Source organism: Rattus norvegicus, chromosome 11, assembly GCF_036323735.1.
Source record: "Rattus norvegicus strain BN/NHsdMcwi chromosome 11, GRCr8, whole genome shotgun sequence".
Lineage (NCBI taxonomy): Eukaryota > Metazoa > Chordata > Mammalia > Rodentia > Muridae > Rattus > Rattus norvegicus.
Window position 1 is genome coordinate 80,287,360 of NC_086029.1, and position 23,626 is coordinate 80,310,985.

General features: G+C 44.5%; 1 protein-coding gene across 18 annotated transcripts in view; it reads left to right on the forward strand.

Moving 5' to 3' along the window:
• Kalrn (kalirin, RhoGEF kinase) overlaps nucleotides 1-21,851 on the forward strand; it is a 605,866-nt gene extending 584,015 nt beyond the window's left edge. For 17 of the 18 annotated variants that reach the window (XM_039088642.2, XM_039088640.2, XM_039088645.2 and 14 more), the window contains 7 exons: nucleotides 1,056-1,177; nucleotides 1,816-1,947; nucleotides 3,663-3,827; nucleotides 5,702-5,780; nucleotides 8,512-8,712; nucleotides 13,267-13,405; nucleotides 14,820-21,851. In XM_039088642.2, the coding sequence (XP_038944570.1) occupies nucleotides 1,056-1,177; nucleotides 1,816-1,947; nucleotides 3,663-3,827; nucleotides 5,702-5,780; nucleotides 8,512-8,712; nucleotides 13,267-13,405; nucleotides 14,820-15,365 (1,384 nt within the window). In that variant the 3' untranslated portion in view covers nucleotides 15,366-21,851. 18 annotated transcript variants of the gene reach the window in all.
• Nucleotides 21,852-23,626: the final 1,775 nt, after the last annotated feature.

The window sequence follows — 23,626 nt, forward strand, 5'->3', positions numbered from 1 at the left end:
GTTTGTGATTGTGTGTCTGTTTGTATATGTAAGTATTTATATGTCTGTGTTTGTGAATAGGAGTGTGTGTGTGTGAGTGTGTGTGTAGTGTGTGTGTAGTGTGTATGTATGGTGTGTATGTATGGTATATGCGTGCATATGGTATGTGTACGTATATAGTATGTGTGTATATGGTATATGTATGTGTTTGTGGTGTGTGTGTAATGGCATATGTGTGTGTATGTGTGTCTGTGTATATGTGTGTGTGGTATGTGTGTGTATCATGTACGTGTGTGATGTGCGTATATGATGCATGTGTGTAGTATGTGTGTATGCATGGCATTTATGTGTTTGTGGTATATATATGTGTGTGTGTATATATGTGTGTGAGTATGTGTGGTGTGTGTGTATGTATGTGTGTATGTGTATGGTGTGGGGGGGGCAGTGTGACAGGGTATGGAGGTCAGAGGTCCACTTCGAGTGTCTTCGTCTGCTGCTCTCCTCCTGTTTTTTGAGACAGCATCTCTCATGAAGGCTGGAGTCTAGTGTTTCGGCTAGACTAGACTAGACTCTAGCCTCTGGATCTGCCTGCTCCCCGACCCACCCAGTTCTGGGGTCACAGGCACAAGCCACACCCACCTTGTTACTCATTCAGACTCTCTTGCTTGTACAACAAGCCCTTTACCCACCACATCACCTCTGCAGACACCCACCTAATGAGTTTAAGGGTCCCTCAGGTAAGGCTTGAAATACTGAATCATATTCCTCATCAACTCTGTTTTACCGTTTGTCACTGACTTTGAGACTGAGGTCATTTCACCACAAGGATTCGTTGTGTGATGTCCTCGTAATTACACTGCTGACTGATAGGTTATAGGATTTTATTTCTAATTCATATCTCATTGCATCCCTATTCTGTCCCTTATTTACACAAATTTGGGCAGTGAGCATAGCCAGGAACAAAAATAACTCCCCACATTGAGGGCCCCGAAGGGGATAGAAATGCCTCTGGCATTTTACCCATCCCTCAACTGTCTCCCCCGGGGAGTCTAAGGGTGATCCGTTTAATGTCCTAGTGATTCTGGGGAAAGCACCCTCAAGATCTGCAACCTGATGCCCCAAGACAGCGGGATTTATACCTGCATAGCAACAAATGACCACGGAACCGCATCCACGTCTGCTACAGTTAAGGTGCAAGGTATGCTGTGATCTCTCTCTCTCTCTCTCTCTCTCTCTCTCTCTCTCTCTCTCTCTCTCCCTCCCTCTCTCTCAGAGCATTTCTTAACTGTAGCAAAACACAATAATAAAACTTAGCATCTTAACCACTTTTAAGTGTAGAGTTTAATGGCTTTGAGGACGCACCCATCCATCCACATAACTCCTTTATTATCTGTTCCTATTAAACAAGAACTCCAAATTTCTCCTTCCCCACTGCCCTGGCTGCCCCTATTCTGCCTTTCCTATTCTGGCCTCAAAGACTCTACATTGGTCATTTTAAGTGAACGTGATGAGGACACCCTGAGACTCAGGGACCTTTCGGACCTAAAACAGAACCTAGACCAATGGGAAGAAACCCAACCCTGCTAAGAACTCCTTCCCTAACCTCCAGCGTGGTGCCTGACCAGCTTTTCCTACGTTCGGTGTTTAATTGAGGGAGGTTGTCAGACAGCGCGTCCCATCTCCTAGGCCTCCCTTGGGCCTAGAGAAAGGTGCGCTTCTTGGACAAGGCTATGGGCCAGAGTTGACATATTTGGTATGTTTCCCCTGGATCCTGCTACTAGGGCATGCAACTCCCAGCTCTGAGAAGCCGCACCGCCTTGCTGTCTGTCTTCACAGGTGTACCCGCAGCCCCCAATCGCCCAATCGCACAGGAGAGGAGCTGCACCTCCGTCATCCTCCGCTGGCTGCCCCCAGCCAGCACCGGAAACTGCACTATTTCGGGGTACACAGTGGAGTACCGCGAGGAAGGTGTGTTGCTCCGCTCTTCTGGATCTGCTTCCTCTCGGGAGGTCTTCAGAGTCGCGTACCTCAGACTTCAGATATCCTCCCATTCGCTGAGATCAGCCTGGCTAGGGCACTCTGGGAGTTTAGCCCAGAAGCCTGGGGTCAGGTTTTCCAAATGGAAACCTCTCTGGTACCGTCCTGGCCCGGCCACTAGGTGGCAGTGTGTCTTCATTGCTTTGTCCTGCTTACCCAGCTCAATCTCACAGATAGAGGTCAAGTGAGCCCATATTACAAATGGGGAAGCTAAAGCCTAAAGAGTAAAGACACACGAGGCTGTGAATATGGGGCAAGCTGAATATGGGGCAGGCTCCCACTAGACTCAGTTCTGTAGTTAGCTAATCTGATTTTCCTCCCAGACCAGAAACCACAGTAGGATAATCGGAGCTCTACTCCTCCACCTCCAGATATAATCTATAACCGGGACACACGTAAATACCTTTAATTGTGGGGAACGAAGGAAAGTTTAAGCCAAATGTGGTGGTGCACACCTGTAATCCTAGACTCGGGAGGCATTGACAGGAGGATCTCCTTGATTTTGAAGCCAGCTTGGTCTACATAGGTCAACTACAGCCAGCTACATAGTGAGATTAGTCATAATAATAATGTTTTTTTTTTTTGCTTCTTTTTTTCGGAGCTGGGGAATAATAATGTTTTTAAAGGGCCTTCCAGGTAGCTGTCATGACACAGCTCTGAACCACATCTCGAATGACCCAATAGACTGAAAGCACCTGTTGTCCCCCACCCACATCCCCTCCCCCAAGACCGTTTGTTTTACTTCTTTCTATTACTGGGGTCATTTCAATTCTTTTTTCTTAAGCAGGAAGAGTGCAGTTATAAAACTATTTCAGCCTTTTTCCTAAAGGTGTCTGCTAGAGGCTATGCAGGGCCAGCCCATGTGTGGCTGCTGAGCCAGGAAACCTGTTTCACTATTTCTGGGTTAAGCTCACAGCTCATCTCAGAAACTAAGTTCTCGTAGGCACACTGCTTAGTGTTTCCGAGGCCCCTATTCTTCATTTGTCAAGTAACATTAGTGCTCCCGTCATCATTGGGTTTCTGTGAACTTTAGCTGGAGTAAAAGGGGGAAAATTATGCCATGCCCTGGAGTGTTTCCACATGTAATATGCCCCCCAATTTCTGTTCATTTCTGTTTCAATTTCCAAAGGCACGTTTCCTCTCATTTTGTTCCTGACTTGTTTTCTTCCGGTCTAATCACACTGCCACGAATTCCCATGTATAATTAACCATTGCTAACTCTTCACCTTGCACTTTTGAGAATGACTAGAGGGCTGGAGAGATGGCTCAGTGGTTAAGAGCACTGACTGTTCTTCCAGAGGACCTGAGTTCAATTCCCAGCAACCACATGGTGGCTCACAACCATCTGTAATGAGAACTGATGCCCTCTTCTGGTGTGTCTGAAGACAGCTACAGTGTACTTATATAAATAAAATAAATAAGTCTTTTTAAAAAAAGAGAAAGAGAGAGAGAATAACTAGAGCCCCTAGGTCAACTTCCTGCACCAGTTGTCATTTAATCTGTTGCTTAGGAAAACTGGGCCAAAATTCCCCACAAGTGGCCTGCAGACTTTCAGAGCCTGACAGTGACCACGATGTTTATTTCCCTGTCTTTGTTTGAATTGCTATCATTGCTTTGAAACAATGTCTCTGACTCTGTCTCTCTAGGTTCGCAGGTCTGGCAGCAGTCGGTAGCTTCAACCTTGGACACTTACCTAGTCATTGAAGATCTTAGTCCAGGGTGCCCTTATCAGTTCAGGGTCAGCGCCAGCAACCCCTGGGGAATCAGCCTTCCCAGTGAGCCCTCGGAGTTTGTGCACCTTCCAGAGTACGGTGAGTCCCGGCAGACGGAGGACAGACAGACAGCAGAAGCAAGGCAGTGGGCCACTGTAACAAAATCACTGGTGTCTCTGGGGACCTGTGGCAGCCACCTTTGAGAGACCAGATGGAGCATCTCCAGGAGGTATCTCAAAGTCAACAGTAGATTTACCACTCTTACTGACCATGGGCCCTTTGGGGTTCCTCGGGAGAGCCTCAAAGGGCAAGCAGGAGACCTCTGTCACGGTGTGCTTTCTGGCTCTGGCCCTCCTCTGAGACCTCTTGTGAAGTTCAAAGCCTGTTTTCCCCTGGGTGCCTCTGGCAGACAAGTGTTTCCCACTGTGTCAGGGAATCCTGGGCTCAACAACTTAAAACACCAAAAGAAAAGGAGGTCACTACCAGATGAAACCTTGATGTTTGCCTTACCCTTCCAGAATGTGCTTTTCAACATGGATTTAGATAAAATAGAAGTTGACTAAGACATGCACGCAACTAACTAGATGTGAATATTTTACCAGTGTGGTTCTCACTTTGCCCACTTTATTTGCTGACCCACCTTGTCTGCACATTTTGGTCCCAGAGACATTTTAAAAGAGGAAACTTGCTGGTTTGACAAAATATCCCATTGGTGGGCAGCACACAGAAGTGGAGTGTGTATGTAGAGGACAGGTCAGGAAAGGGTGGGAGTTTCACCATTCTTTTTTTTTTTTTTTTTTTTTTTTTTTTTTTTGGTTCTTTTTTTCGGAGCTGGGGACCGAACCCAGGGCCTTGCGCGAGTTTCACCATTCTTAAAAAGCAACAGACTTAGTGTCTCTGTGGGTGAAAGGAAGTCTGGAGTCCTCAGAGTGCCTTGGGCTACGCACTTCCCCCGGCTGAGTCAGGAAACACGCTGCTGTCCCAGGTCAAGATCAGCTTAGTCTGCTTGTGAACTTGACTTGTTCTCACAGTCTTATGACTCTGGAAAACCCTAGCCCTGGGTCTGCGTGTACTCGGAATTCATTGTGGGCATGTCACTAGAGAGCTGAGGTGACTGACCAGGGTGGAGTCAGAGAACTGACTTGCTCTATGAGGTTCCTTTCTTTCCAAGCCACTAACTCAGTGTGGCTAGAGATGGCCTCCATTTTCGTTCTGTTACTTCTGAGACCTGATCCCCAGCATACACCACAAAATACATACGGGGGTGTATACTTGTGTGTGTGACAAGGATTAACAATCACCAAATCACCCGAGAGAACCAGTCGTGAGTAAAGTTCGATCAGTTCATATGGAGCAGCGATTCTCAACCTGTGGGTCTCGACTCCGGTATCAGATACCCTGCATATCAGATATTTGCATTGCAATTCGTAACAGTAGCAAAGTAACAGTTATGAAGTAGCTATGAAATAATGTTATGGTTGGGGGTTGCTACAGCATGAGGAACTGCATTAAAGGGTCGCAGCATCAGGAAGGTTGAGGACAACTGACATACAGGAAAAGCTTGCAAAAAGACAAAGACAGTGATGTCAGAGAAGTCTCTAGAACGCTCTTCCCACACTGCTTCTTCTTTTTCCTCCATGACCTTCAACTCACGAATCCTCTCTGCATCCCATACTCCCTGTTTTCTCTGACATTTCAAGTCCCTCCAGAGTTCCTCTTTCCGCCTTTCTGTTTTCTCTGACTTTTTGTGAAGCTACTTTTCTGATCCTGTCCCATGATCTCCCTCTGTTTGAGGAGATTGACTGTCCAACTCTGCTATATCTACTCCCCTCGGACATTTAAAAAATAACAGTCCAGAGAATCACAGTCTTTCCCCTCTGGGTGGCCTCCATATTTAGTCGTAAGAATTTCCCTGAGGTTATTATGCTGAAGTATCTTTGTAATGTCCCGTGTGGATTCTCCCTCTCCCAAAGATGCAGCTGCTGATGGTGCCACCATTTCTTGGAAGGAAAATTTTGATTCTGCTTACACCGAACTGAACGAGATTGGCAGGTAAGGATACCAGCCATCTCACAACAGGAGAATGGCCAGCTTGGTTTGTTGGTGTTTTTTTTCTATCTTGTCTCTTTTTGTTGGAAAACAGTTAGTGCATTCCTGGGAATTTTCTACCATTCTTTTTGCTTAGTGGAGTTGGAAGCTCACCTTGTCGACTCTTAGCATTTTTGTTTTATTTTGTTTTGTTTGAGACAGGAGTCCTGAATGTCCTGGAATTCACTTTGTAGATCAGACTGGCCTTGAACTCAGACATCTGCCTGCTTCTGCCTCCCTAGTACTGGGATGAAAGGCATGTGATACCAGGCCTAATGTAAGATTTTTAGGCCTCAAAAATTTCTTTTTTTTTTGTTTTTGTTTTTGTTTATGTTTTTGTTTTTTCGGAGCTGGGGACCGAACCCAGGGCCTTGTGCTTGCTAGGCAAGCGCTCTACCACTGAGCCAAATCCCCAACCCCCAAAATTTCTTAAAAGTGTAATTTTAACTACATGTCTCAAATTTGATATATGATATTTTTATAATCACTGTTTCTGTGTATTTTTCATCTATGGCTTAGTTCTTGAACCAATTATAGTTATAAGTAATATAAGTGCTTTAATCTATTAAGTTATATTTTGTTACTCACTTCTAACTCATTGCACTGTGATCAAAGAACTTGCCCAAATTTGCTCTGCGTGTAAAGCAGGGTGAGATTTTGAAAAACTGTTTTTGTATTTGGGACCAGCAGGTAAGAGCACTGGCTGCTCTTCCACAGGACCTGGATTCAATCCTAGCACCTACATGGTGGCTCACAACCATCTGAACTCTAGTCCCAAGGGACTCTGGGAGCATTGCACACACATGGTACACAGACATGTGTGTAGGCAAAATAGCCATACACGTAAGGTTTTTAAAAAGGGAATTTTTTAAAGTTTCATGTAATCATTTTACTTTCTTTTTAGAAAAATTAATTTCTTTTATGTGCATGGCTTTTGTCTGTATATGTCTGTGCACCATATGCATGCCTGGTCCCTGCAAAGGCCAGAGAGGGGACTGGATTCCCTGAAAGTGTAGGCATGGGTGGCTGTGAGCCACCATGTGGGTGCTGGGAACTGAATCCCAGTCTTCTGCAGGGACAAGGGCTTCTTGATCACTAAGCCCTCTCTCCAGCCCATCTTTGTGTGTAGAAGTACATTCTGCTTAGAAAAGAAAACAAACCCACACTCGATACTCCAAATGGGACAGAAATATCTTGGCTAAAAAATTCTATTAGTTTACCTTTAGGGGCTGAAGAGCCTAGGATGCTGAGAAAGTAGAGATGGGTTTTTAAATAATAATAATATCATAACTAAAGTACAGAAGGAAAGGTTTCTTTTCCTTTTGTTATGCATTCATATGTGTGTATGCGTATTATGTGGGGAGTGTGCACACATGGCAGTGGACACTCCCATGTGTGGACAGCCCATGTGTGGACAGCCCATGGGTGGACTGCCCATGTGTGGACAGCCCATGTGTGCACAGCTCATGTGTGCACAGCCTATGTGTGGACAGCCTATGGGTGGACAACCTATGGGTGGACAGCCCATGTGTGGACAGCGTATGTGTGGACAGCCCATGGGTGGACTGCCCATGTGTGCACAGCTCATGTGTGCACAGCCTATGTGTGGACAGCCCATGTGTGGACAGCCCATGTGTGGACAGCGCATGTGTGGACAGCGCATGTGTGGAGGTCAGAGGACAAGTTTGTGGAGTCAATACTCTCCTGCTTTTATGTGAGTTTCAGGCATTGGTCTTAGGCTGTCAGGCTTATACCTTCAGATAGCAGGCGCCTTTATGCCACCAGTCCCAGGAGCAAATATTTCCTTTTTTTTTTTTCAAATTTACTTGTTTTCATTTTATGAGCACAGTTAAGTATCTGCACATATGTATATGCGCAGCATGTGTGTCTGGTGACTGAAGGGTCCAGAAGAGGGCATCAGATGCCTTGGAACTGGAGTTACAGAAGATGGTGAGCAGCCTTGTGGATGCTGAGACTCTAATCCCTGTCCTCTGGAAAAGCAGCCAGAACCCTTAACCTCTGAGCCACCACCACTCCAGCCCCAGAAAGATTTCTAACATTGCTCGATCCCTCTTCTTCAAAATGCTTGGGGCCAGAAGTGTTTCTAGACTAAGGATTTTCAGGAATATATACATGTACACAAAGAGATGTCTTGAGTCTGGGGCTCAAGTCTAAAAACAGTCACCTATATTTCATGCACTCCTTCGCCTGAAGGTGGCTTCATATGGTGTGGCTAGTGTACCCGTACTTTGTCACTCACCACGTGAAGTCAGGTGTGGAACTTTCCACAGTAATTTCATGTCTGCACACAAAGGGTGTTAGATTTTAGAGCATTTTGGATTTTGGAATTTGGATTAGAAACACTCAACCTGTAAGATGTTACTGTCTAGTGCTACACCTGGGCATGTGCGCTCTCTCTCTCTCTCTCTCTCTCTCTCTCTCTCTCTCTCTCTCTCTCTTCTCTCTCTCTTCTCTCTCTCTCTCTCCTCTCTCTCTCTCTCTTCCTCCCTCCCTCTCCCTCTCCCTCTCCTGTCTCTCTCTCCCTCTCCCCCTCCCCCTCCCCCTCTCTCTCATGCACACACACACACACACACACACACACACACACACACACACACACACCCTAATATATTCTGGTAAACGATGCCCTGCTGACTGACACACCTTGGAAACGCTTTCCCACTTTGTCCCTCAGAGGCCGTTTCTCTATTGTAAAGAAATGCATTCACAAAGCTACCCGCAAAGACGTTGCTGTGAAATTTGTGAGCAAGAAAATGAAAAAGAAGGAACAGGCTGCGCACGAGGCCGCCCTGCTCCAGCACCTGCAGCACCCCCAGTACGTCACCCTCCACGACACCTACGAGTCCCCCACATCCTACATCCTGATTTTGGAACTGTGAGTACAGAGGTCGTATCTCTAGTGGGGTCCTCATCTGCCTGGGTTCTCCATTGGCCACAGTGAACAGGAGTCACATTTTGTTCTGTGCTTTATGCCTTGTAAAGCGTGCGGTGGACCAGGTTTTCTTTCACCTCCAGCTTTATATTAATGTGGTTCTCATCCTACAGACTAGGGAAATCAAGAATGGAGAAGGTCTTTAAAGCGAGCTCAATGAAAGTATGGGTGGAGAACCCAGCCTTTTATTGGGTCCAGACAATGGCTCTTAAAACCATGTCCTCTCACTCCACTTTTGCTGGTCTTTCTAAGCTTTATTTCATGTTTTATATTTATGCTGTACAGTGTTTCATTGTGTGTATACAGTGTTTCATTGTGTGATCATCAAATCGGGATATTAGCATGGGTTGTTTCCTTGTAACGAAAACATTCTGGAACAAACAAAACTCCTTCTTGAGCTATTTGAAATATATTAGCAGTTCATATTGTTAACTCTGGTCACCATACTATAAACTAGATCACCAGAACTTATTTCTCTTCCCTAGCTGTAATCTGTATTTCTTACCCTGATTTCCATCCCCGTCCTACTATGTACTCTCAGGCTTGGCCCATTTAAGAAGACTTTCCTGGTGGTGACTGATTGAGTGACAGCAGCGGAGTTGGAATGAGAGGAGTTTATCAATCTATAGCCATAGCACCCCCAATCTACTACCTAGAATTTTCCATCCAAGACATTTCTGGAATGGCAGATTATCTAGATATCAAATGTAGAAAGATACAGCTTTTTTCCCCCATGAATTAGTTTGTTTATTTACTTTACATCCCAATCAGAACCTTTCCCTCTTCTCTTCCCAGTCCATCCCTCTCACCTCACCTCCTGTTTTAGTTAGGGTTTTACTGCTGTGAACAGACATCATGACCAAGGCAAGCCTTACAAAGGACAACATTTAATTGGATTGGCTTACAGGTGCAGAGGTTCGGTCCATTATCATCAAGGCGGGAGCATGGTAGCATCCAGGCAGGCCTGGTGCAGGAGAGCTGAGAGTTCCACATCTTCATCTGAAGGCTGCTGGCAGAATACTCACTTCCAGGCAGCTAGGATGAGGGTCTTAAAGGCCACGCCCACAGTGACACACCTACTCTAACAAGACCACACCTTCTAATAGTGCCACTCCCTGAACATATACAAACCATCACACCTCCCCACATGCCCCCACCAGCCGAGGACCAGCCTCAACTTGGGAGGGGAGTTCTGAGAGAAGGTGTGTCTGGGAGCTGTAAAAACCAACAACTCGAAGTCTGTTGCATGTAGCTTTTCAATATCCCACCCTATCCCCCTCCCAGCTTCCCTTGAATCCAAGGGTAAAAGATACACAGTTGTTCATTTTCAACTTTCCTTCTTGGCACAATTGCTGGGCACTACTGTCACCCGCCTAGAAAAGTGTGCCTTTATCCATATTCTTTTTTTTTTTTCAAGATATATTCATTTATTCTATGCATGAGTACACTGTAGCTGTCTTCAGATACACCAGAAGAGGGCATCTGATCACATTACAGATGGTTGTGAGCCACCATGTGTTTGCTGGGAATTGAACTTAGAACCTCTGGAAGAACGGTCAGTGCCCTTAACCGCTGAGCCATCTCCCCAGCCCCTTTATCAACATTCTGCTCCACTCCTCCCACCTGCCCTAAGTTTAGTTGGTCAGTTAAATCTAGTCCCTGCTAAAATCTCTGACCAGCTGCCTGTAGGAGCGGCCACAGCCCACCACTCCTCCAGAGACCTTACATGGCTGCATGGTTCTCATCTCTTTAAACTCCCCCTCTTGGGGCTGGAGAGATGGCTCAGCGGTTAAGAGCACTGGCTGCTCTTCCAGAGGTCCTGAGTTCAAATCCCAGCAACCACATGGTGGCTCACAACCATCTGTAATGAGATCTGATGCCCTCTTCTGGTGTGTCTGAAGACAGCTACAGTGTACTTATATGTAATAAATAAATCTTTGAAAAAAAAAAAAAAAAAAAACTCCCCCTCTCCTTCCTTGCACCTCCCTGATTGCCTTCAGGGACCTGGAAGTCCTGCCTATACCTTCTGCCCAGCAATTGGCTCGTGGCTTCTTTGACTGACAGATCAAGAACCAATTGACAGGATCTTAACATCAGAACAACGCCTACGGAATCAGATTGTGGGTCCAAGCTGGTGCCCTAGGCTCTGTTGAGTTGACTTTCCAGATTGCTCTGTGTGTGTTCTACTCTGCTTTAGATAGCATTTTTTTTCCTTTCTAAAGAACTTTCTAGTTAAGACAGTTCTCTCTGCTAGTAAAAATTGTAACAGCTCTCTGGATAGCTCATGGGTTTTCCAACTAAAGTCAGAAAAGCTGCTGTGAAAAGTTATTGACTTCTGACCAAGTCAGAAATCCTGTTAGAAACGTTAGAAAACAATTCTTGAAGAGCTTTGTCTTACTCTCCAGAGATTTCAGAGAGCTCAGCTCTCACTAGAGAAAATTCTAAGGAACTGCTATCACATTCTGCTTAGCTCATCTCATGCAGACCGAAAGCCCACTTTTTAAATTTACATATCAATTCAGTTATTTACTTTCGGTTACCTTTTGGTTATCCTATGAGTCAGCATCCCCTTGACCCCCAGACCTTTGTTTCTTAGGAGAAAGCAAGCATACATTTTTTTTCTTATCATTGCAAAAGAACTCAGCGATCTGCTTGCCTTTGTTAAGCACAGATGCCCAGTCCCAGGGGCAGGAACTATGTCACTCCGTCCCCACCAAGGCCATGCTGGGCTTCACACTCCCTCCCTCTCTCCTCAGAGTAGGGAGACATCCATGGATATAACAACTTGCCTTGGCATCAGTTTGCAGTAGGACTAGGCACAGAAAGACAGCTCACATCCTTAGGGGCTGTAAGTCCAATAGTTAAAGAGACAAAGACCAGGAGATAAATGATGCTTTAAAAATGACATGGGAAATACTAGAGACCACACCTTAGTCAAGCTTGTGAGAACATAGAACTGTGCTCTGTTGGATGTGATCTTCAGGGAAGGTGTGTGGAAAGCAAGGCCTGTGAAATCGAGTGCTCAGTCTTTCTCTGCAGTCAATAGGGATAACTGGTGGAACCCTCCTCTACCAGGAAATGGAGATGGAGATGGTCTCGGATGGATGCAGGCTGAAGAATAGCTCTAAGGAGGGTGGGTGGCTGAACACTGCTTGGAGCCGTGTTGTAAATGTACCCCTATTTGTTTCATGTGATGAGACAGTACCACGTCTCTGTGCTCCAGCCTCTCTTGCCTCATCCCTAGAAGATCAGAGGGAGGTAGGGAGCCTTCCAGGGGCTCCATCATTCACCCATCAATAAAAGAGAAGGGTCCCACAACAAGGAACAAATAAAAAAAAAAGTGGCCTAGAAATAGCCACTATTTATTCAGTACTGTGTGTTACTTCTTTCTTTCTGTGATGAGACACCATGGCCAAGGCAGCATATAGAAGAAAGAGTTTATTAAGGGCTTACAGTCTCAGAGGGTGAGTCCATGGCCATCATGGTGGGGAGCATGGCAGCAGGCAGGTATGCATGGTTCTAGAGCTGCAGTTGAGAGCTTACATCTTGACCCACAAGCACAAGACAGGGAACTAACTCGATATGGTATGGGCTTTTGAAACCTTCACAGTCTTCCTCCAGTGCCACACCCTCGCCAACAAGGCCACACCTCCCAATCCTTCCCAAACAGTTCCAGCAACTGGGGACCAAGCATTCAAACATAGCGCCTAAGGGAGCCATTCTCATTTAAACCGCCACAAGCATAAGTACAGACAATGCCTTAAATCCTCATTGCCTCGTCTGACTCTCGCACAAGCCTGACAAAGAAGTAGGTCTTATTTTGTCATTGATGTTGCTGTTGTTGATGTTGCTATCCCCACCTTAAAAGATGTTACCTTTTCAGGGAAGCCCAAACACAGAGAGTTTAAGTGATTATTCACAGCGACCAGCTGGCAAGAGGCAGAACCAGAACCCAAATCTGCATATGGCTGGCTCCACTTATCCCATTTTCAATCAGTCTTTAAAAGCTGGCAAGCTGTCAGAAAGGCGAAGGAGTTAGGAAGAGATCAATTATGCTGAGGACAAACCTTTCTTCCTTCACATTTCTCCCATCTAAAAACGTTAAAAGTGAAAACACCCTTAACATACATGAGGCTCACTATTGGCACCAGACTTTTTTTATTTCCATCAACCTAACCTCTTTTTTTTTTTTTTCTTTTTTTCGGAGCTGGGGACCGAACCCAGGGCCTTGCGCTTGCTAGGCAAGTGCTCTACCGCTGAGCTAAATCCCTAACCCCCAACCTAACCTCTCAAAGCCAGGGGCTATAAGGATTTCTCCTGCAGCGTAACACGTTTGTAACTTGATTCATTCTAGTTCTGAGTGTGGCACTTTCTTTGGGCTCTAGAGTACGTGTGTGGTGCAATACTAAACTTTATTAATGAGACCTCTTAGAGCTTTTAAAGCTATATACATGGGTCATTTCTCTATCCCCCACCCCTGCCCTCCTCTGCTTTCAGGATGGATGACGGCCGACTCTTGGACTACCTAATGAATCACGATGAGCTGATGGAAGAAAAGGTAGCTTTCTACATTCGAGACATCATGGAAGCTCTGCAGTACCTTCACAACTGCAGGGTGGCACATTTGGACATAAAGGTAACAGAAAATCAGTACCTGTTGAAGTGAAGCAGACGAGTTCAACTTACCAGCCATTTCCTTGAGGAATACAAATCTGGATTTCTTTTTCTTGTTGTTGCTTTGTTTTGTATTTATAAAGACAGGGCTTCTCCATGGAGCCCTGGCTGTCCTGGAACTCACCCTGTAGACCTGGCTGGCCTTGAGCTCAGAGATCTGCCTGCCTCTGCCTCCAAAGTGCTGGGATAAAAGGCATGCATCACTATTGCTCAAGGGAATGTTTGAATTTCTTTTGTCTACTTACTGTGACGTCATGTGACTATTAAACTAGGACTAGACTTTCACCCTACTTACGTGCATTGTTCAGGAATGTCAGGAATGAAGGAGAACACACCTGAGAGACGGTGGCAGGTGGGCTAAGAGAAGGCGTGAAAGCTTTAGCCAAGTAGTCTAACCTTATAGACATCACTTAATGTCCTATTCTCTTTTGTTCTGTAAGAAAAAGGAGCTTCTGAGGGCTGGAGAGATGACTCAGTGCTTAAGATCCAAGTTCTTTCCCTAGCCCCACATTGCTTGGCTCACAACCACCTGTAACTGCAACTGCACTGAATCTGATGTTTTCTTATGGCCTTCAACACACCTGCACCCAAATGGAAGCCACTCATATAAATACATACACATAAAGAGAAATAATTATGTTGCAAGAAAGGGTTTTTCTGTGTAGCCCTGGTTATGCTGGAACTCATTCTGTAGACCAGGCTGGCCTCGAACTTGGAGATCCACCTTGTTCTGCCTTCTAAGTGCTGAGATTAAAGGCCTTTGTTACCACCACCCACCAATACACACACACACACACACACACACACACACACACACACACACGCATACACACATATACATGTATACACACACACATTTACTGAGAAGCTTCTTTTTTCTTAAAAAGCTATTTCTTTTCGTAACTCACTGCAAGAGCAAAGGGTAGGTAAGAAAGACGTGCTCTTCTGAAATAGGCATATGACTTAGTAGCAGAACGCCTGCCTAGCATGCATGAGGCCCTGGGTTGGATCTCTAACACTAGAGTGGGGAAGTACAGGCTGGGTGCAGCAGCCCTTACCTTTTAAACCCAGCAGTCAGTAGACAAAGATGGGAGGATGTCTGTAAGGTCCAGGCCAGCCTGATAAACAAAGTAAGTTCCAGGCCAGACAGGAGTACACAGTTAGCCCTGTACTCCTCCCCCAATGCCAGCCAGCTTATCTAAAGTGCAACTGAAACAGAGTTTAGTGAGTTTGAAACCTCCTTTGCACTGGGAGTATTCCACATACACAAACTGAATCAAAGAATAATAGAACGTTGTTAGCTAACAAATTCTAGCTGGGGGTCAACCAAGACCTGATCTTGCCTCTCTTGTCCCCACCTTCCTGGGTCCCTGTAGCCTGAAAACCTCCTCATTGACCTCCGGATCCCAGTGCCTCGAGTGAAACTCATCGACTTGGAAGATGCTGTCCAGATCTCAGGCCACTTCCACATCCACCATCTGCTGGGGAACCCTGAGTTTGCTGCCCCGGAAGTGATCCAAGGCATCCCTGTCTCCCTGGGCACAGACATCTGGAGCATCGGGGTTCTGACCTACGTCATGCTTAGCGGGGTCTCCCCCTTCTTAGATGAGAGCAAAGAGGAGACCTGCATCAACGTGTGCAGGGTGGACTTCAGCTTCCCCCACGAATACTTCTGCGGTGTAAGCAATGCTGCCAGGGACTTCATCAACGTCATCTTACAGGAAGACTTCCGGAGGCGGCCCACAGCAGCCACGTGCCTGCAGCATCCGTGGCTGCAGCCCCACAACGGCAGCTACTCCAAGATCCCCTTGGATACCTCCCGCCTGGCCTGCTTCATAGAGCGCCGCAAGCACCAGAATGACGTGCGGCCCATTCCCAATGTCAAAAGTTACATCGTCAACAGGGTGAACCAGGGGACCTAGCTATCCCACCGTCCCTCCACCCCGAGGTTTCACATAGAAGCGCAGTGTGAACCAAAGCAAGACTGAGCGTTGTCTGTAAATAACTCTGTTCATCATTTCACTCCATGTGGTCCTCTGGACTGAGAGGTGGTCCTCTTAAACCTTGTCTGTGGTTACGTGGGGTCTGAGCATCCCAGGAACGTTCCAGAAGGTCGCGCTGAAGAATTAAAGATACAGAGGAAAGAAGTGTTAAAGGAAAGGGGCGAGGCTAACGAGATAGTACTTGGTATAAAAAAATGTTAATTGTACATTCCAAAATGAGCAGTTAAGTGGGGAAAATGTGCACCCACTGGGAGGAGTATAGTAGGTTTCTGACTCCATTGAAAATTTAAGCAAAAAAAAAAAAAGTTCTATTTAACAGAGATGTCAACTATTCTGCTTTAGATGGCTTAGATATAGTTTCTTAACAGGATACATATACACATACAGTATAATAGATCCCATTCAGGTTTCAGAGTTTTATAATATAGAGTTCTATATGAAGTCAATCATAGGTAACTTTGAGTGCTCCCGTTAAGACAGTAATTTATTTACTGAAGCATTGCATTATTTTGACTAAGCACAACTAGATGACGAGTTTTTTAGAGCATTTTATAAATCTTGTATAGAGATCTTTTATCAGAACCTGTGTATTAAGAGAAAGCAAATGTGACCCCTTTGCGATCTGCAAATGGGATATTTTTTCCTCCATCATGGGTTGTTTGACTAAGATGGGTTCTGTATATCAAAGCTTCCACCCCTGAACTCATTGGCAGCTCAGAGTTCCTCCTGCGGGAAAGACTGCCAGGAAATAAGTCCAAATCTAGGAAGAGTTGAGGCGGGGGAGGTATTTTTATGTCCACCCTGGGACTGCCATAGGTAAATGAATGTCACGAGTTCTTACAGAAGGGCACGTGGAAACTTTTCTTACAGTTCCTGTGAACAGCGTGGCGGCTCTTTCTGATCTCCTAGCTGTAGAATAACAGTTTTCAGAAAGTAAGCTTGCTTTATTCCTAACCCCTCGTGAAGCTTCAGGGTGCTTACCAAAAGGAGGCAGCCATAAAAGCCTTTTAAAGGCTAGTCCTTCCTGAAGCCATGGAGCAAAGTCTGACCCATCACTCTAACACAGATGGGGTTTTACCTGTGACAACGGTACCTATCACCACACAGCCACCGACGTCTCTGGACCAAAAGGACCAATTGTATTCTGAGGCCAGTGCTGCTTTCTCCATACAAGATTATGCCCAGTGCCCTCTGGAGGGAAAACAAATTAACTAGGGCATTTCATGTTTATTGTTTTGGTTTGTTTTGTTTTTTGTTTTTTGGTTTTTTTTTTTTTTGGTTTTTTGGTTTTCTCTTGGAAGGGGGTGGGGGAGGCTTTTTTAAAAATTATTTTCTGTTTGTACACGACTCACCCTTTGTTTCCTAGAGTGTGCTTTAAAAATTGCTTTGATGCAAATGATATTCTAAAAAGAAATATAACTGAAGTGTTTATGTAAATTGGGTTTCGTGTCACCCTGTTGGTCCCGCTAGTGGGGGCTGAGACGGCTGAAATTATGTGGCACAAAGTGCAATCAGAGAATCTGGGAAGGGAAGATGGAACTGCGAAGCTAAACTATTTAAAGGTGGCATGACGGGACCGGTCTGATTTTAATGTATAAAAGCACTTATTCCCATGGTGGAAATATAGAATTAAAATACTCATCGTAGCCCCCTCCCGCCCACATCGGTTTCAAAGTCAGATTATTCATCCTCCAACCTCCACTACAGCTCATCCAAGGTTGTAGGGAAATAAGTTAGGAAGTAAAAGCAATAAGACTAGATAGCACCTAATATTTGGGGGTGGTTGACCAAATATGTGGAAACAGACTCTGACTGTAGTTTCCTTGTCTTCGGGTGGCCCTGGGTCATCAGGCCCCGCTCCCTCAGAGCTTGCTTACCTCAACATTCTTCACTTACACCATGATGCAGCCACAGCATGTGCTTACTGAAGCTTTCTTAAATAAACACGTCTTTATTAAGAAACGCAGCATTAAGGAGGAAGGCCTTGGGCCAGAGGGCCTATTGTAAGATAAAATGCAGGCTTTGAAGACTCCAAAGACCCAGGAAGGGACATGGCTAGGTCTGTTCTCTCTACTTGTCCACTCCGGCTGAGTCACTTAGAATTGTTCTGATCCGTCCAGTTTCTGTTGGGAGGGACAGAGCCCAGGGCAGGGGTGTTCAGACGCCTCAGAAGGGCCATATTGAAAGTGTGTTGTGCATGGCAGAACTCTATGGAGAACCAAGTTTTCACAGCCATGTTTGTGTCAGTTGGAATGGTCTAGGCTACATGGAACTGTCCCCAGTACACAGGGAAGCCAGGAAAGGTCAATGGCAGCTCAAGTGCAACTGTTAGAGTAGTGTAAGCTTCAGGGACGTACTGAGAGAAAGGGGGCACTCTTTGTGTGGTTTGATGACTGAAGTGAACAGGGAGGCCCTTGTCTACGAAGCACCTGATCCCTCCAACAGGGGACAAGATAGATAGTCTTGGCTGGAGAATTCTCACTAGCAAGGTAGGAATTAGGAGAAACCCCGTTGGCAGGGCTAGGAAATGTAGTTTGGAGGATAATTGTGCTCAACGGTGGCTGGAGAAGAACCCAGGACCACTCTTCTGCACCTGTTTTGGCAGGGAGGCTTAGTACTAAGAGAGAAGAGGGAGGAGGAGAGAAAATCTCACACTCCCAATGCCTCCCCAGTTGTTCTTACTGGGAGTGAGCTGCCAACTGACCCCAGGACAGCAACAGTGCTCGTCAAAGTCGAAGATTTCTTGTTTGGCTTCTAGTCATCATTTGTGTTAAAAAAAAAAAAAAAAAGGTGGGGTACAGAAAGATGAAAAGATCAGGGCCAACCCAGGATCCCTGATGAGAACTCTAATACTTTTTGCGCCATTTCCATTCGTTGAGAATTAAACAGATTTCTACGCACTTATAACTGAATGTGGTTAAAAACTGTTAAGAAAAAAAAAAACCGTAAAGTTGGATGTGTCCTTCCGGTCTTCCCCAGCCATCAGCAACCTAAGTGGGGGTAGAGGAGGCAGAGGGGAAAGCTGGCTTCATTCACAGCTTCGAGCTTCACAGAGCCTTTATAAACAGTAGTGCCTTTCAGAGGGGAGGTGGAGAGTGAAGGAGCTCGATTGCATTTGGATTGGCTGACACTGCAGCCTTTTCCCCTTAGGGTTAAGATACGTTTTAAATGAAAATATCTGAATGTAGGGTGGGAACAGGAATGTTTGGGTCTCTGTCTCAGCTATTCCAAACTCATTCTTTCTTCCAGAAAGTCTCCGTTGCTTTCTGACCCAAAGGTCCCCATTGATAACATGGAATTTGGGGAAAAGAGGAGAGAATATGAGTCTCTTAAGAGTGTTGAGAAAAACATCCTTGTTGACACGTCTGTAGGATATTTTGATTTTCTTCAAGTGCTACACACTGCCAGGGCTTAGAATTTTATTGACAGTAACTTTGAACATTCCAGTTTCCCCACAGTCTTCTCTCTGGGTGCCGTTTGCAAACTTCTGAGGTCAACCTCTGTAAATTGCTTCTCATTGGAAGGTCTGGGTCCTCCTTGTCTACAGATCATTCGTTCTTGCCTTATAATTTCCACCCTTTAAGAGCTTGTCTACAGAAAGGGCTTTAGAAGAGCTGAGGAGGCACCAAATGTCATAGCTATTTCTTAGGGTGGACCTGAGAGGCCGATGCCTTCCAAGACAGCCATCCATTCCTTTCTCTTCCCAAGCTTCATGCTGAAGGAAAGGGGGTGGGGGGCAAAGAAGAATCCAAATAGGTTCTTTTCTCGATGGAAGGGCAGATGTGAGAATCAAATACACTCCCTTGTCACAATTCATTTCTTTGGAGTCCCGCAGGAATCAGCTAGAAAAGGTAAATGACACACACAGCGGGAGGGAGAATTAGATTTTGGAGAAAGAGAGCTTTGACTCTGCCTTTTGTCTTCTGTTGTCTCCAAACCTCCACGCCTATGGCCCACTCATTCTTCTATTTTTCTTGCCTATCTTGAGAAGCGTGGCAAGTTAGATGTTTGAGACTATGATGGAGAACATGCAATCTAAAGTAAGTGGCGATTATTTTTCTGTTAATAGAAACTCTCTCCTCTATACCTGATCGAGGGAAATAAATTGAACACAACGGGTCTCTGTAGTAGACAAAAATACACAGTCACCAGATCCTAGGACAGCTCATGAATTGTACTAGGTGAGTTTTTGAGGAATGTATTCTTTCCTTGCCTGGGTAACATTCCAGTGAAGTCTGGGTTAGGCAAACATATATAAGCTTTCAACAGATTTTTTCATTAAAAAAAAAAAACACTTCATGATTTTTCTTTGCTGTTTGAAATCTAAAGACCTTTTAGGGAAGGAATTATTAGACCCAGAGTAGGCTAAAGGAAACTCTCACATAGATTCCACCAACGGAAAAGAAAATACTATGATAGTAGTTATTTTCTGAAAATGGCAAGGCTCTCAGTGTCTCAATCATTTTTAAGAGCTTGAAGGGGCTGAAATTTATCCATAGACAGATTTTTTTAATAGAAATGTTTTTCACGAAAAACCCATATGGAACTTGAATACAGAAATATCATATGGCCATGTTTTTTATAGAAGACATTTTTATCTTATTTTTTCAAATATAATTTGATGTTATAGGAGAAGAATACGGTCAGTCCACTACAATGCTTTAATCTTAAATGACTGTAATTAAAAGCCTAAAACTAACACTCCCGGGCTATTGTCAAGAAATTCCAAACTGTGGCCAGGTTTCGTTTTTATCTGAATGACCAACCCAACAGTTCAGTCAGATAACCTACTTCACAAGGGGGCAGAGCAAAGGAAAGTGCAGAGAGCGAGACTTGGAATTCCTGAGCGTTAATTTAACCAAGTAAATCTGCCAGTGTAGGGATAGGAGTTGCACTAATCCCCCATTTCCATCAAGAACTAAATCCGCATGCTGGAGTCCATGGAGACCGTTACTGTGACCTCAAAGACTGTGGCTACGAATCTCAAGTTAACACAACTTCTTCTCTTACTAACTTAAGCCATATCTTCCACCTCTGTGTTCGAATCTTTTTTTTTCCTTTAAAAAAACAAAACAAAAAAACAAAACAAAACAACAACAACAAAAAAAAAAAACCCTGGTGCTTTTACTTCTGTCTCTGTTGAACTTCATTACTCTGTGGGAAAGTAAATAAAGCAAGAAGAGGGATAAACGGAAAGACTGTGAAAAACTAAACATACCCTTGAGAAAAGGCTATTTATGAAGAGAACAGCAGCAATTGGGGGGCAAACTGTTGGGAAGTGTGGGTATATGTACATCTGTACAAGTGTATAGTGTATAATATGTATGTATATGTCATCGCTCATATGCAGAAATCTATCCATTTTCAGGCAGCCCAGGCGGGCCAGTTTTCCTACTGGAAAACCATTTAGGACCATTTGAAACCATTAGGGATAAATACATGGAGAAGTCTAGTCACATGGTAATTAATTTGCTGACTCCTGAAGTCCACATGGCCAAATGAACAAAGTATGAAGCACGTACTTGGGACTATAATTTATGTGATTTTTTTTTGTCTACTCAGAAAGTCTATATTTGAATTCTTCTGTGTGTGTGTGTGTGTATGTGTGTGTGTGTGTGTGTGTGTGTGTGTGTGTGTGTGTACACGTGCGTGTGCGTGCTTGGATTTTTTTGTTTGTTTGTTGAGACAGGGTCCCTCTATGTAGTCCTGGCTGTCCTGGGACTTGCTCTGTAGACCAGGCTGGCCTTGAACTCACAGAGGTCTACCTGCCTCTGCCTCCTGAGTGCTGGGATTAAAGACGTGCACCATCATGCCCGGCCTATATTTGAATTTTAGTATCTGATTTTCAAACTGCGCCAACACTTCTCGGTTTTGAGTAATCCCTTCCCCCAAAGCCTTTTGAGAATTTGTGGTGGGCTTCTCTGGCCATTCAGATAAAAGGCCTTATCCATAAGTGGACAGGTTTCCCCATAGGGACCATTACACATATACATATAAGTACATATTTCCATCAGACTTGTGACACTTGATTTAAAAAAATCACTCCACAGTATTGGTAAATAGCTCTATATTTTCAAGGTGCAGAAGAATTCCACAGCCTTAATTATTTCAGTGTCTTGCTGGTCTGCCTTAAGTGTATCTTCTGGGGTTTTAGGGGGTTTTGGTTGTTTTATTATTTTAATTTTTCCTGCAGCTGTTCATTTTGTATGTACATGATGTTGTTTTGTAAAGGTAGGTTGTAAATATTTTATTTGTAAGTCCCACTCACTCAATGTGTAATGTTTGTTGTAAAGTGCCGACCTGCTGTCTTGTTATTATTACTGCAGTGAACGTTATAAATTGTGGATGGAAATGTACATTTCACATGTTACGCAGTCCTATAAATATAATATACTGAAGATACTACTTTTAGTCGTGTCCCCCCTTTAAAATGTCATAATGTGTGTGTGTATGTGTGTGTGTGTGTGTGTGTGTGTGTGTGTGTGTGTGTGTGTGTGTGTGCGTATGTGTAGGTCTGAGGACAGCCTGCAGGAGCTGGTTCTCTCTTTCCACCATGTAGGCCCAGTAGACTGAATGCAGGTTACCAGGCTTGGTGGCAAGGCTCTTCACTGACTGAGCCACCTCTTACTGGTAGTTGTCTGTTTTTCTAACTAAAACTTCTGTCCTTTCTCCCTCCCCCACCTCCGGGGGGTAATTGTTGTCTTCTCTTTCCCCCAAATATTTGAAAGCCTTGAATGCTTTAAAAAAAAAATCATAGGGGCTGGGGATTTGGCTCAGTGGTAGAGCGCTTACCTAGGAAGCGCAAGGCCCTGGGTTCGGTCCCCAGCTCCGAAAAAAAGAACCAAAAAAAAAAAAAAAAAAATCATGGGCTGGAGAGACCACTCAGCGGTTAAGAGCATTAACTACTCTCATAGAGGTCCTGAGTTCAAATCCCAGCAACCACATGGTGGCTCACAACCATCTGTAATGAGATCTGATGTCCTCTTCTGCTGTGTCTGAAGACAGCTACAGATTATATAATAAATCAAATCTTTTCTTAAAAAAAATCCTATCAGTGGACCGGCAAGATGGATTGTCAGATAACAGCATTTGTTACCAAGCCTGAGGATATGAGTGTGATCCACAGGCCTGCATAGCGAATGAAGAGCATCAACTCCCACTGGATTGCACCGGTTTATGCATACAGGTTGGTAGGAGGCTTGATCAGGCTTTCGGTGTCTGTTGGTGACACGCAGTTGGGAACGAGGCTGAATCCATAGCATCCTGTCAGTTAACAGCACACAGAGATGGAAGTCGTTTTGATTTGGCAATAAGAACAAAGTATTTTAACATTTGAATTCTATTTAATCAAGGCTTTACTGACGTTACTGGCAATGAGAAACAACTGTCAAGACAATGAGTTTTACTGGACATGATGGTGAATACTTTTAATTCAAGCACTCAGGAGGCAGAGGCAGATGGATTTCTGTGAGTTCGAGGGCAGTCAGCCCCTTCACTATATAGTGAAGTCTAGGTCAGGCAGGGCTACATAGGGAAACCCTGTTTTAAACACAAAACAAACACAGGAACATATGGAAAACAGGGGTTCCCACACTGGGAGTTCAATACAATCTCTTTAGAGAACACAAAGGACAAAATTGAATCTCACAGTCTGATAAGTAGCATTTCTTTAAAATAGGAAAATACAGTCTTAAGGGATTGTTGTTATTATTGAAAAGGGCTTATTATTATTATTATTATTATTATTATTATTATTATTATTATTAGAGACTCACTAGATACCTAAGTCAGCCTTGAACTTGGAATCCTCATGCTTTAGATTCCTAAGTAGCTAGGACTGCAGGAGTTCACATAACCAGCTAAGGGATTTGTAAACCAAATATGCTTGGGTTTTCAAACTGCCCAACATTATCCTTCCAGATACCTGACACTGTCAGTTCATCCTCCCCACCTCTCGCCACACCCTTCTTCATCCTGTACACTTCAAGTGGTCTAAAGGAAGTAAGCACATGTTTCTTTGGCAGCCCCTGAATGCACAATGACCAGCTTTCATATTTCTACGTTCAAATTACTGTGAAACTCTCCCACGCCAACTGCTGTGAAGAAGTTAATACAAGAAGGTAGTCACAGGCTCTGTCTTAGAGGATTTCTATTTTATGGAAAGAAACCCTGAGAGAGTA